Below are 12793 nucleotides of genomic sequence, written 5' to 3' on the forward strand. Positions count from 1 at the left end.
CTAGTTATGCCCGGCGTTTTGGCTCATAACGTCGGGGAACACCCCCCCCAGGCGTTATGGTTTTTTTTTAGCGTTTTGTGTATAACGCTGGTGGAATGCACATAAATTAAAAAATAATAATAAAAAAATAACAAAGTTATGGTTTTATGTGGGCTTTATGACTACACCCTATTTTTGTAAAAACCCATAACTCTGACTGGACGTCACGTGACGCATAATGTCTGGGGGTAAGACTTTATGACTACACATGGTCTAATAAAAAAAATAATATTCAAATATAATACTTTTGTGTTTTCGGTTTAGCTAAGAACTAAAAGAAACATGAGTTCCAGTTTGATGAGTTCTTATTAATTAATGATTTTACTCAACAAAAAACTAGTAGTCAAAACTTAGTAACATAGTTATTGAATGGTATTTTAAATGAAAAAAACAACTAAGAATAGGAATTATAAAAGTTTTAAAATTTGATAGCCAATTACACAAATTATACTTCCGGTTAACATGAGTACATATTGGATTTTGCTGAGACTCAGTTCACATTTGCATGTATGGATGCTTATATTTGAGAAAATGCATTAATAGATAAGTTAAAATATAAAGTTAAAATATAAAGAACAACAAAAATGAGAAGGGTGAGAAAGAATCCAATCCATTGATATTGTATTTGAATGGCTGAGATTAATTTAATAAATAAAAATTGATGGAAATGGCATGGTGATAATAACACACCTTTGTTGACTTTCTCTCTCCACATGCAAGGCACATGCCAATTCCCCCATCATTTTAAAATGTCCATAACTTTTTCATACGACATTATTTTTTTTTAAAAAAAATCACCATAATAATAAGCGTTTTTTTATCTTTAATATGAGTATCATATTGCTATATAAAAATAAAAAAAATTAATGGGTTTTTTAATTGTGTTTTTTTATTGTTCATTGTGTCATTGTGTAATATGTTGTTTCCATTGTGTTTTACGTTTCAAGTCATTATATTCACTATTATGTCTTACATTTTAGGCCATTGTGTTATACGTAGTCACCATTGTGTCTTACGTTTTAGGTCATTGTGTTATACGTATTCATTATTGTTTTTTACGTTTTAGGTCATTGGGTTATACGTATTCACCATTGTGTTTTACGTTTCAAGTTAAAAGACACAATGGTGTGCGAAAAGACACAATGACGAAAAAAGACATAATGGCGAAAAAAGACACAATGATAAGCGAAAAGACACAACGGTGTGTGAAAAGACACAATGACGAAAAAAGACACAATGATAAGCGAAAAGACACAATGGTGTGCGAAAAGACACAATGGTGTGCGAAAAAAGACACAATGATAAACGAAAATACACAATGGTGTGCGGAAAGACACAATGGTTTGCGAAAAGACACAATGGCGAAAAAAGACACAATGATAAGCGAAAAGACACAATGGTGTGTGAAAAGACACAATGACGAAAAAAGACACAATGATAAGCGAAAAGACACAATAGTGTGCGAAAAATCACAATGACGAAAAAAGACACAATGATAAACGGAAAGACACAATGGTGTGCGAAAAAATACAATGACAAAAAAGACACAATGATAAACGAAAAGACACAATGGTGTGCGGAAAGACACAATGGTGTGCGAAAAGACACAATGGCGAAAAAAGACACAATGATAAGCGAAAAGACACAATGGTGTGCGAAAAGATACAATGACGAAAAAAGACACAATTATAAGAGAAAAGACACAATGGTGTGCGAAAAAACACAATGACAAAAAAAGACACAATGATAAGCGAAAAGACACAATGGTGTGCGAAAAGACACAATGGTGCGAAAAAAGACACAATGATAAGCGAAAAGACACAATGACGAAAAAAGACACAATGTCGTGATTTTTGTTTAAAATTTTATATAACAAAAATCATACTCATATTAAAGATAAAAAAACGCTTGTTATTATGATGAACTTTTTTTTAAAAAAAATATCATACGAAAAAGTTATAAACATTCTAAAATGATAGGGGTATTTACATGTGCCTTGCATGTGAAGAGAGAAAATGTGTAGAATTACCTCTATACCCTTTTTCTTTTGGTCCCCACTTGACACATGTTAATTATTTATGACTTCTCACACTTCTCATTTTTATTACTCTTTGTAGAATAACTTGACCCTTAATAGATAAACCACAGGAATTGTTAATAGTGAAGAAGTAAGCATAACATAATTAGAATTCCAAAATTTCAAATAAATTATCAGATTACTCAGTCATAACGGTCTTATCTTGTTCCACACATAAATCAAAAGCTAGAACCCGTTCCAAACTACTTAACAATAATAAAAACAATGTGATTACATGAATCACAATATTACAAAGATATTAACACCGATTGTGGATAATCAAACGCGTCTATGATGCCGATATTCATCTGGGATACTGTTACAATATAGGCTTCATATTCTACAATTTGCAGCTGCAAAGAATTCACAAATAAGCTTGAAGGTCATTTATTCTACTTATAGATAGACAACATAAAACCATACTAAAAAAAAGAAAATGTTGGGACTCACTGCAGTAAATAAACTGATTTAGGTCAAGTGTCACCCTGCCCTGCTTACTGGTGTCAAAGGAATTAAATAGGTTCCTGCATATGTTATTTTAAAGACCAATTTGTTAATGTTGATATTCTTTATGTAATAACAACTTGCGTTACTTTAAGGGTATGTGATCAACTTACCGAGCTGACTGTACAAAGATGCAAAGGGACATGAAGTCATCCAGCCGAAATCTTCCCTTTTTTTCTTTGTCAAAGCTCTGTAAATCATTACAACAAAAAAATATATTAATTTGTTATGGCTTTATTATTGTAATAAAAATAAAGTAAAATCAAGTCATGAGTCATTACGACCTTTCTTATAATGAAAATTGTCCAAAATAAAGACCTAAAAGACCCTAATTTCTTTTACTGCCTGATTGTGAAGTTGTGTAATGTGTGCACCCTTAAAACACATTTAACTTATTATGTTCAATAATAAACAAATAAACAAAATTGTTTGAAGTTGATTTGCAGTAAAAGCAACATTTTTGCAACAGATGTGCATCCACAACTTGTGTAATACATCGTAACAGTTACTTGGCTGGTATTAAACTAAGAACATTTTTTATTGCTATTTAAGATAAAGTAGAGTTATATATATTAAAAGATTTTATATATATTTGAGAAATATTCATTCATACCTCGCAGACTGTGTAAAATGCTGGAGAATCCATAGAGATGTTAATTTTCAGCAAAGCCTGTTTTGAAAAGCACGAAAGCATAGAGTATAAATCTCATAACAATTTAAATAATAAAAAAGGACGCTTATATTATTTGTTGTGTCAAAAAGGTCATTCAAACAAGGGTGCTGAAGCACAAAAATAACCTCTAATTTGTTATTTGTTACAAATTTCATTTTGGCATGTTACATAAGGAGCAGTGATCTTACCTCATAAACTTCATCAGGTTCAAGAAACCCACGGCCCCTGTCAAGCAAACACATAATTAGTGTTAGTTAGTTGACACGTTAAGTCTGTAACCAAATCGTGATATCCTACCACTAATTGCTCATAAAATCCGGAATTACAGTTCAAATGACTATAGGGATGCATGAGTTCTTGTGAGAAACGAATATCAAAGAATTACTATCAACAAAATCATAATATATAATCTTTGTAACCATATCTATAATCTATGTTTCAAACCACTAAAGGATGCATGAATGCCGTACCTCTCTAAATCTGAGAAGGCTTGTTGGACTTGAACAGAAGTCAATGGATTCTTGTCAGATGGTTTCAACTTTCAATTGAATCCAAAAAGAATATAATATGCAGAGTGCTTATAGATGTGTATTCGAGTTGAATGTAACCGTGAGTTTTCAATATAGTAAAGAATAAAGATCTTTTTTCCATTATTTTTGCCAACAGTGTTACTTTATAATTTTATATGAACTTTCACAAGTATGGAGATTTGAAATGCTACTCATTCTTACTGTTTTACGTATCATAAACACATTATCTAATCCACCTTTAAATGAAGATAAAATCATAGAAAACATCCTTTAGGTTTGTTTGTCTTAGCTTGCAGGTTTCATGCTTAATGTTTAACATCACTCTGGCTATCCTTCACGTTTCATTTTTGTTTTACTTTTCATCCTCTATGGATAACTCAATTAGTCATGGCATGTGATCAACATGTGAGAGCAAACCAGTACTTTTACCCCATCCTTATATGAAACGTCTAACAGTGTAATCTAATTTTAAGTTAAGTCAAGGAGGATGAGACCATTTAGCTGCTTCAGTAGAGTCTAATACAATTCATCCAATCGGGAAGGCTATCGTGGAAGCCGCTCGTGTTGCTAAATGAACTAATGTAAAGGTATTTTCCATGTGTTATACATGATTTCATTCATTTCAGTAGCGGGGAACAACTATTAAATTCATAGAGACCTATAGGAAAATGTAATTCAAGTATGAAGGTTTTGTAAACTTGCTTGTGAAGTCATCCTAGGCACCATTGTTATTTTGTTATTTCATATTGGGTTTGAATAAAATGCTAGATCAAGTATGTTAATCGCGTTTCGGATTATCTATTTATCCGTTATTCGCTTATGGGTTAATCAATGTAGCACCTGTTGTAAATTATATTGTCTTGCAAACAATAGAATAGAATACCTAAACTTAGTTACATTTGTTTTTAAAAAGTATTCAAAAAAAATAAACAGTTTTATTTAGGAAACAACTTTTGAGCAAAATTTTATTATCAACTTTTAAAATAAAAATAACATATTTTGTATATTTTATTATTTGTTAGACAATATCATTTGCAACAGTTGATTATATTAACCAACCCAACCAACCTGAGAACTGAATTACCGATTGATTGTAAGTCAGGTCGATTAATGTTTAGGCTTTCAAACAAAAAAATTTAGCCCAAAACGAACAACCAGGTCAACCCCCCTAGTCGGTTTGCAGAGGGATGCAAGTGAGAGGGATGAATAGCAGATGACTGCATATGAATGAAGGAAAATAAGGTAAGGCATTTGCTGGGGTGAAAGGACTGGTTTGCCCTCACATGTTAATCACGTGCCATGACTAAACTTAGAAAACGAATGGAGATAGCCATAAAGGATGAAAGGTGAAACGTAAAGGCTGGTCAGAGTTATTTTTAAACATTGAACCTGCAAGCCGAGAGAAACCTAAAGGATGTTTTCTATGATTTTGTCTGAAATGTATGATACCGACACGCCAAATTTAACATCAGATGATTATCTGAAACTGTCGAACAAACGTAGTAGCATTCAAGCTTTGGCAAATGCATTTGGTTCAACAAAACCGTAGCCCATTTTAAATGTCATACCATCACTGACATGTCAGCATTCTGAATCACAATATAGAAAAGTTGTAACCTTTAGAAGAAATTTGTTAAGAGCCACAAACTCTGAGGAGACAAAAAGAGAGAAAAAAGTCAAAAAGAGGACAGTTAAATCAGATAATAAGGTGGTGGTGTACCTTCAAAACTCATGGTTCCATTTCTTCTGTCAAAATCATACATCCTGCACAAAACAAAATCAGATAATTCTAGGGTTTGACTTCTTGGATCATATATAGAAATTGGACATGGAATTACTTAAAAGTTTGAAGTGAACCTGATCATTTGTTGAACAATTGTGATTGGGAATTGAAGATTTCCAACAGCAAGAGCACTCTGAACAATATAAAATATTCTTCATCAAGAAAATAAAAAATAATGATGATGGGATCAAACAAAAAGAGTTTAATAAGAACCCGAAGCTGAATTGCAGTGATGCTTCCTGTTTGGTCCGAGTCAACTCGATCGAACCACTCTTTCAATACCACCTCCATGTTCGCCATTGCTTCTCTACTTCCTCTCAAACTCCAATTGCTTGAGGTGAAAATGATAACTTTATATTCTAAGTACTACGGATCTCGTAAAACAGGAACCAATAATTATTAACTTAGTTTTCTTAACTAAAAATTGTTAAAACGCGCAACTTATTGTTCGTTCGTCTTAGGTTTCAATGCAAAAGGAAAATGCAACATCCTTTACTAGCAAGGAGTGATGCATAACAAGACATCAAGGTCGGTCATAAGGTGTGACAGGGTGGTCGACGGCCTCAGACCCGACACCCCGCTAGGCCTGAATTTTTAATTTTTATAAATAAATGTATTTTTATTAAAACAATATGTATATTTAGTTTTTAAACTCAATTGCTTAACCACTAGCTTGGTATAATGGTAAAGAGGTATTACTTTCAATCAAAAGGTTATGAGTTCTAATTACATTCATTTGAGACATGTTTAATCCTATTTTTTTACAAAAGTTTTTTATACAACCCAAATTATAACCAAGTAAGCTCATATAAAAATTAAATTGTTTAAACCCAACAAAATACTCCTTCCACTAAAGGTCCAAAAAACTATTTGCGTTCTCATAGTCGGCCCTGCAAGACATTACTATATGGCTATATGAATTTAAATAGAGTTTTATTATTTACAATACACAGAAATTAACCTTGATGTGAAACGACTATGTGTAAAAATTAAACATAGTCGTGTGACATGTTTTTCCTCATAGTTTCCATTAGCTCAACGAATAGCACGGCTATGTGAATATAATCACGTAGTCATATTGCTAGAAATTGCCAGGGTCGGCCCAAGGGCCGTGCAGCCCGTGCAACCGCACAAGGCCTAAAAATTTTAGGGCCCAAAATTTAAAGAATGCATGATATGCAATAGATAATTAGATACAAACAAAAATTAACTAAAAATGTCTTCTGGCTCACATGGTATACTCTATTGTGTACATGATGATGTTGGACTCAGGTTCAATACCCAGTGACTACACTCTTTTTTTTTAATTTTTCCAGAACTTGTATTGCATATTTTATGGGCTACATTCTTTTCTTTTTATTGCTTGGATCAATTTCTTTGTTTATCTTATATGTACTAGCTACGTGCCCGCGCGATGCGGCGCGGTATGCATGCAAACATGTCATCGGATGCGTAACCGGTATTACCGTTTCTGTATGTGCGTGGCTTCAAAATAGTATGTGCGTAACCCGAAGATAGTATGTTCGTATTTCGGCATTGGAATCTTAGCCGGTATTAGTAAGCACGTCACACAACGATTGTACACGTGCAATTAGGTGTCGATGCGCACTTAACGCTGCATTGAACTCGTCTTGACCCGCAACCAGTTCCGTTTGACACTATTCTAACCCGAAATTCGTTATGACTTGACCTCTTTCAACCCAAACCCGTCCCGTTCCAAACCAAATTAACCTTTTTGTATCGACTCATTACAACCTTAACCTTGTAGACCCATGAACCGAACCCAACCGATTCGTTTGCCGGTCTTTATTGGTAATTAGGTAACACGTTAAGTTTTTAAAATAGAAAAAATATAGCAATACCATATTCAAATTAAAGATAATAAAATACTCGTTTTTATGGTATAATGTTTTTAAAAAAAATATTAACGTGTGAAAAAGTTATAAACGTTTAAACGTCGTCGGAGTAGTTAGTTTAAAATAAGGGGTATATATGTAACTATTATATAAGTTAACAAAATATGGCTAAAGTTAAAGGACTAAACTTGTAGTTACTTTTGAATAACTTAAAAATCAACCGTATGATTTTACTTTTGCTAAAAGACAAAATTGTCAAAAGACAAAATTGCCCCTAAAATGTCTTAAATTTATGCATTGTAGTTTGTACTAAAAGCAACAAGTTTGGTACCTCTTAAAATTAAGAGGTCCCTCACTCATACTTTATATATAGTATAGATATCTAATATATAGTTTTTTAAAAGCAAAAGCCCATAACTAAATTTATAAAATTTGAATTTCGTGTAATTCAAAGAACTAAAAGTAACAGTCTTTTTGTCCAATAGACTAATCCGAGCATCTTTTTGGTTTCTCATCAAAAATAATTTCAATATATAGGGGCCAATATTTTTTCCTTGCACGGGGCCCTTGAGGTGCCCCACATCCTCAGAGACGGCATTGTAAGGAACCGTGAGTTATGGGGTATGACACAGACGTGACAGGTCAAGAAACTAGTCGGTTTTTGTGATAGTTATCACAACGTGGACGAAGATGATGGATGAAGTACCACGAGTTTTGTTTTATATTATGGGTCTTCACCCGTTGCATGGTGTATGCAAAAACAACCCACGACAGCCTTATCTTTATGCGAGCCCAAGTAAATGGCAGCCTTTGTAGTGGCATGTCAAGCCATATGGCTTCAAGAACTATTGGGGGAGAATGTTGAAAAGCTATTACAGAAGATCGTGTTGAAGATTGATAAGACATATACTATAGAGTTTGTAAAGAATCCTGTTTTTTATAGTCGAACGAAAAACATTAATCCTGACTTTATTTTATTTGGGATTGTGTTAAAGATGACGAGATCGAAGTTGAACAAATTAGTGGTAAAATTCATGGAGCCGACATACTCACGAAAGCACTCGCACAGATCAAGTTCAAGGAGATGCACGAACTGCTCGAAGTCGAACTGGGACATGTGGAACAACGAAGACAAAGTGGAACCGGTTTTGATTGGTTCCTTAGTCGGATCCACCTCTTTTGTACAATATCGAGTGTTGCCGCGTGAAAGCTTTTACGAAATCCTTCGTTTTTAGGTGTTTTCACACTCGAAAATTATAGAATAATACTACCAATTAATCTTATTTATTTTCAGCTATAAGTAATTACACCTCGTGTTGAGCAGCTAAAATTGGCTTAAAAGCTGGTGTAGACACGCAATGTAAATTCCAAATGAAATGAAACTAAAACAAATAGAAAATATGTTTTTACACTATAAATTACATATTCCTCATAAAACATATAATTTTATGAATTTCCAAGTATACGGATTATTGTTCTGAATTTCTAAAGTTTACCGGGTATTCCAATGAATTGTTAATGCATAGATTGTATGACATGATAATGTTTGGGTCACAAAGGTTTTTATCTAACGTAAATGGATGGAATTTACTGTAATTGACCTAAATAAATCGTAATTAGGATTTATATATCCGATTACATTACAAGGATTTATATATCTTTAATTTTTCCGGGAGTCACAACTGTATGCACGGGAAACGAGGACTTGTCTGTGACACCAAGTTGAAACTCATGCACCTCGTGGCGCAATGAACGCTGAGCAGGCTAATGCGTGTAGATCCCCAGTTGGGGAACACGAATGAAACTGCAGCTTCAATATTGGAGACTACATACTGCGTAAACAACGAGATTCCGAACCAGGTGCATATCGGCTCGAAAGGCTCGATGACACCTCCATCCCAAGAACATGGAAGGGAGTTCAATTACGCAGGCTGCATGTAGATCAATTCCAAACTTGTAAAGAAAAGGCCTTGAGCCACTTCTAATGGAAATGATTCTCCTTATCACATTGACGCTGATGGTCTTACATTTATACTTATCAACTTTCCACACTGATATGCCGGTATTCACCGCATAAATAAGTGGGGAAGTAAGTCGTTGCGTGTGGACGGCGGCAAAACCCGCATAAACACAAAAAACGGCAAAAATTTCTAAGAGATGAGGACAACCTTCACGCAGGTTAGTTATAGGTAAAGTTTGGTCATCCCACTAAATGAAAGTGACGGTCCTACCCGCACAATCATGATAGAGGAAACTGAACATTAACCTATTGACAACCGCGCGTCGAAAGGTTTAACTTATTCAAAACACTGATATGCCGGTATTCACCGCATAAATAAGTGGGGAAGTCGTTGCGTGTGGACGGCGGCAAAACCCGCATAAACACAAAAAACGGCAAAAAGAGGACAACCTTCACGCAGGTCAGTTATAGGTAAAGTTTGGTCATCCCACTAAATGAAAGTGACGGTCCTACCCGCACAATCATGATAGAGGAAACTGAACATTAACCTATTGACAACCGCGCGTCGAAAGGTTTAACTTATTCAAAACACTGATATGCCGGTATTCACCGCATAAATAAGTGGGGAAGTCGTTGCGTGTGGACGGCGGAAAAACCCGCATAAACACAAAAAACGGCAAAAATTTCTAAGGAAAAGATGAGGAAAACCTTCACGCAGGTCAGTTATAGGTGAAGATTGGTCATCCCACTAAATGAAAGTGACGGTCCTACCCGCACACTCATGATAGAGGAAACTGAACACTAACCTATTGACAACCACGCGTCGAAAGGTTAACTTATTCAAAACACTTGGAAAATTGCTAAGTTCAACTAAAGTATGCACGAGCGAATCATATATTGTTTATGAGGCAAAACAAGTGCCAAATTAAATTATAATATGCATGAGCAAGTCATATAACGTTTATAAAGCAAGTCATCCAGTGAAAGTGGCGGTCCTACCCGCACAAACATTTATATTTCATAAAAAAATTCAAACATTACAAGAATGGCCGGGTATCTACCCGCCTACAGAAATATAAATCTATCCTAACGGTGGGAAGGGATCTCAAGGTTCAAACTTCAGGACCACTCCCTCCAAACTCACTTGTACCCGCACCATCAGTTGGCTGTGGCGGTTCAAGGAAAGTCTTGAGAATGGTTAGCCCATCATCAGCAGCAGCAATTTCGTTCACCTTCTCCAACACCGGATGCGGGAAGACAGCATACTGGTTCACTGCTTGGTCATAGGCAGCTTCAGTGTCCACGTCATAAAGAGGGAAGTTGGAAGGCGGGATGCCCTTCTCAACAAACCCCAGACCAAGCAAGAAACCAGCCTTTTCCCCATCCTCATGAGAAGCGTTGAGGGCTGCGCTCATAGCATCGTCATAAGATGTGTTCGTGAAGATCCGATGCACAACCTACAAAAAAAAATATATGTATCAAAAACTTTTCTAAGTATAAAGAAAAGCGTAAAGACATTATGAAGCTACGCATACCTGCGACAACGCTTCTCGTAAAAGCCATTCCTTGGTGATCAGAGCTTCCTGGAGGGCAGCTTGAGCTTGGTTGCGGGCGCGTTCGGCTTCATTTTTGTTAAGGTTGGCAAGCAACACTTCCTTAGCAGCAGCCTCTTCAACGCCCTTCAGCTTACGCTCAGTATGATCAAGCATACCCCTCTGGTCCAAGATCTCTTGAAGCTTCTTGGCGTCTTCCATGGCCAAGGCATCATGAGCCTGCTGGAGCCTCTCTAGTTTGGCTTTAAGCTCCTCATTCTCGGCGCGCAGAGGCTCAGCAATGGCTTCAGCTTTGGTGTCCCTCTCAGTCGCGTTCCGCGCAGTTTCCTTAGCCAACCTAAGCTGTTCGTTAACAGCTTGGGTAGCCTTGGAACGGGCCTCGAGCCGGGCCTGAACTTCAACCTCGAGGGCCTTGAAGGCCTTTTCCTTCTCCGCAGCAATGGCGGAAAGTCTCCTGTTCTCCTCCCGGATAGCCCGTGCCTGGGCCACTTCCTGGCTACTCGCCGCCTTTAACTTGTCGTTTTCACGACAAAGCAACTCGACGCGCGGCTGCATCCGGGCAAGGAGAATCCGAAGCTCGTTCGTCAGCCTACCCTCCTGGTAGCTAGACATAGCTTCCCCCAACGCACCACTTGGGGCTGCGTGACGCGCCCACTCGACGCAGTCCACAGCCGTCTGAAGGGTTGTTCCCCGGCGGATGTTCCACCGCGGAACATACACCTCATTGGAATCCGAAACTGCAAAAACAAAAAGCAGTTAGGAAAAGTTGATAAAAAAAAATAGGCCAAAATAACCCTACGCACTTGTAGGGTCGACAACAGGCCGGTAGCCGCCAAACCCATCACCCGAACCTAAGGGATATCCATCCAAGAGGTCAGGCAGATGGGAAGGAGGCAGAGATTGGCTAGAAGCCCCAACGCCGAACATACCTGATGAACCAGCCGGGGGCACGGTTGAAGCCGCCGCGGTAGAGACCATTGGAGGTGAACTCACTGGAGGTGAACTCACAACCGTGGCCGCCGCCGCGGAGGAGCCCGCAGAACAATCACAACCGGCTCAGTGAAGGATGCAGTGAATATGGCACTGACAGCCGGCGGAGAGGACGTTACAGTTGGAACAGTTGCCTCAACGGGATGAGCAACTGAACCAATGCTGCAAACAGTTGCAGCTGCCTGGGTCATCGCCTCGGGTAGGTGGACCAAACCTACCGTCGTGGGTCCAGAACTGCTCCTTCCCGCATCACTTTGGAATGCGGTTACATCCACGCCTGCATGAAGACAAGATATTAAAAACAATGGCGAAAAGAATTACGGGTAAGATAAAAAGTACTTACGAGTTTTCTTAATCTTGAAGGTTCTGACGGGCGGGGACGAACCCGATGGAACTGGCCTCTTCACGCCAGTCACCGTCATAGAACTTGGTCGCGCGGAGGTGGCAGCTGTCTCAACCTCCGACACAGTTGTCTCACCACCACCAGGGTTCCCCGCCGCCTCCTCACTTTCGGTCTCCGAGTCAGACCGGTTCCCCTGATCGGCAGTGGAGGCAACCTTCGCCTTACCCTTCACGCCGGCAGCTTTCTTCTTCCTCACGAAGAAAGGACCGTCTGCGGATTTCTCATCAGAAGATGACAAAATTAGAGAAACTCCAGCAGAGGTTTGAGCTTGAAGAGGGCGAGGGTTAATGAAACCCTTACCTGGCCGCGTGGCGCTCAGAATTTCGTGGCCTGGCGGGTAGACCTCCACAAACCGATCCGCCGTTTGCTCCAAGATGGGCAACTCGTTCTCGTCGAGAACACGAGTACCCAGCCGAGCGGGACCA

The 12793-nt window shown here is 37.8% G+C and overlaps 1 protein-coding gene across 1 annotated transcript; it reads right to left on the reverse strand.

Annotated features, from left to right (window-relative positions):
* Nucleotides 1–2199: 2199 nt before the first annotated feature.
* Nucleotides 2200–5929, reverse strand: LOC143605209 (uncharacterized). Its single transcript, XM_077081416.1, has 10 exons — nucleotides 5820–5929; nucleotides 5681–5739; nucleotides 5544–5587; nucleotides 5439–5472; nucleotides 3764–3790; nucleotides 3482–3518; nucleotides 3234–3290; nucleotides 2734–2810; nucleotides 2567–2640; nucleotides 2200–2469 (listed from the first exon to the last, which is right to left on the reverse strand). Exons 1-10 carry the CDS (start codon nucleotides 5904–5906, stop codon nucleotides 2450–2452), a joined length of 516 nt encoding a protein of 171 aa, XP_076937531.1. The 5' UTR covers nucleotides 5907–5929; the 3' UTR covers nucleotides 2200–2449.
* Nucleotides 5930–12793: the final 6864 nt, after the last annotated feature.

This window comes from Bidens hawaiensis, unplaced genomic scaffold (assembly GCF_021521415.1).
Source record: "Bidens hawaiensis isolate Kalapana, Puna unplaced genomic scaffold, B.hawaiensis_p1.1 tig00068643_1, whole genome shotgun sequence".
Lineage (NCBI taxonomy): Eukaryota > Viridiplantae > Streptophyta > Magnoliopsida > Asterales > Asteraceae > Bidens > Bidens hawaiensis.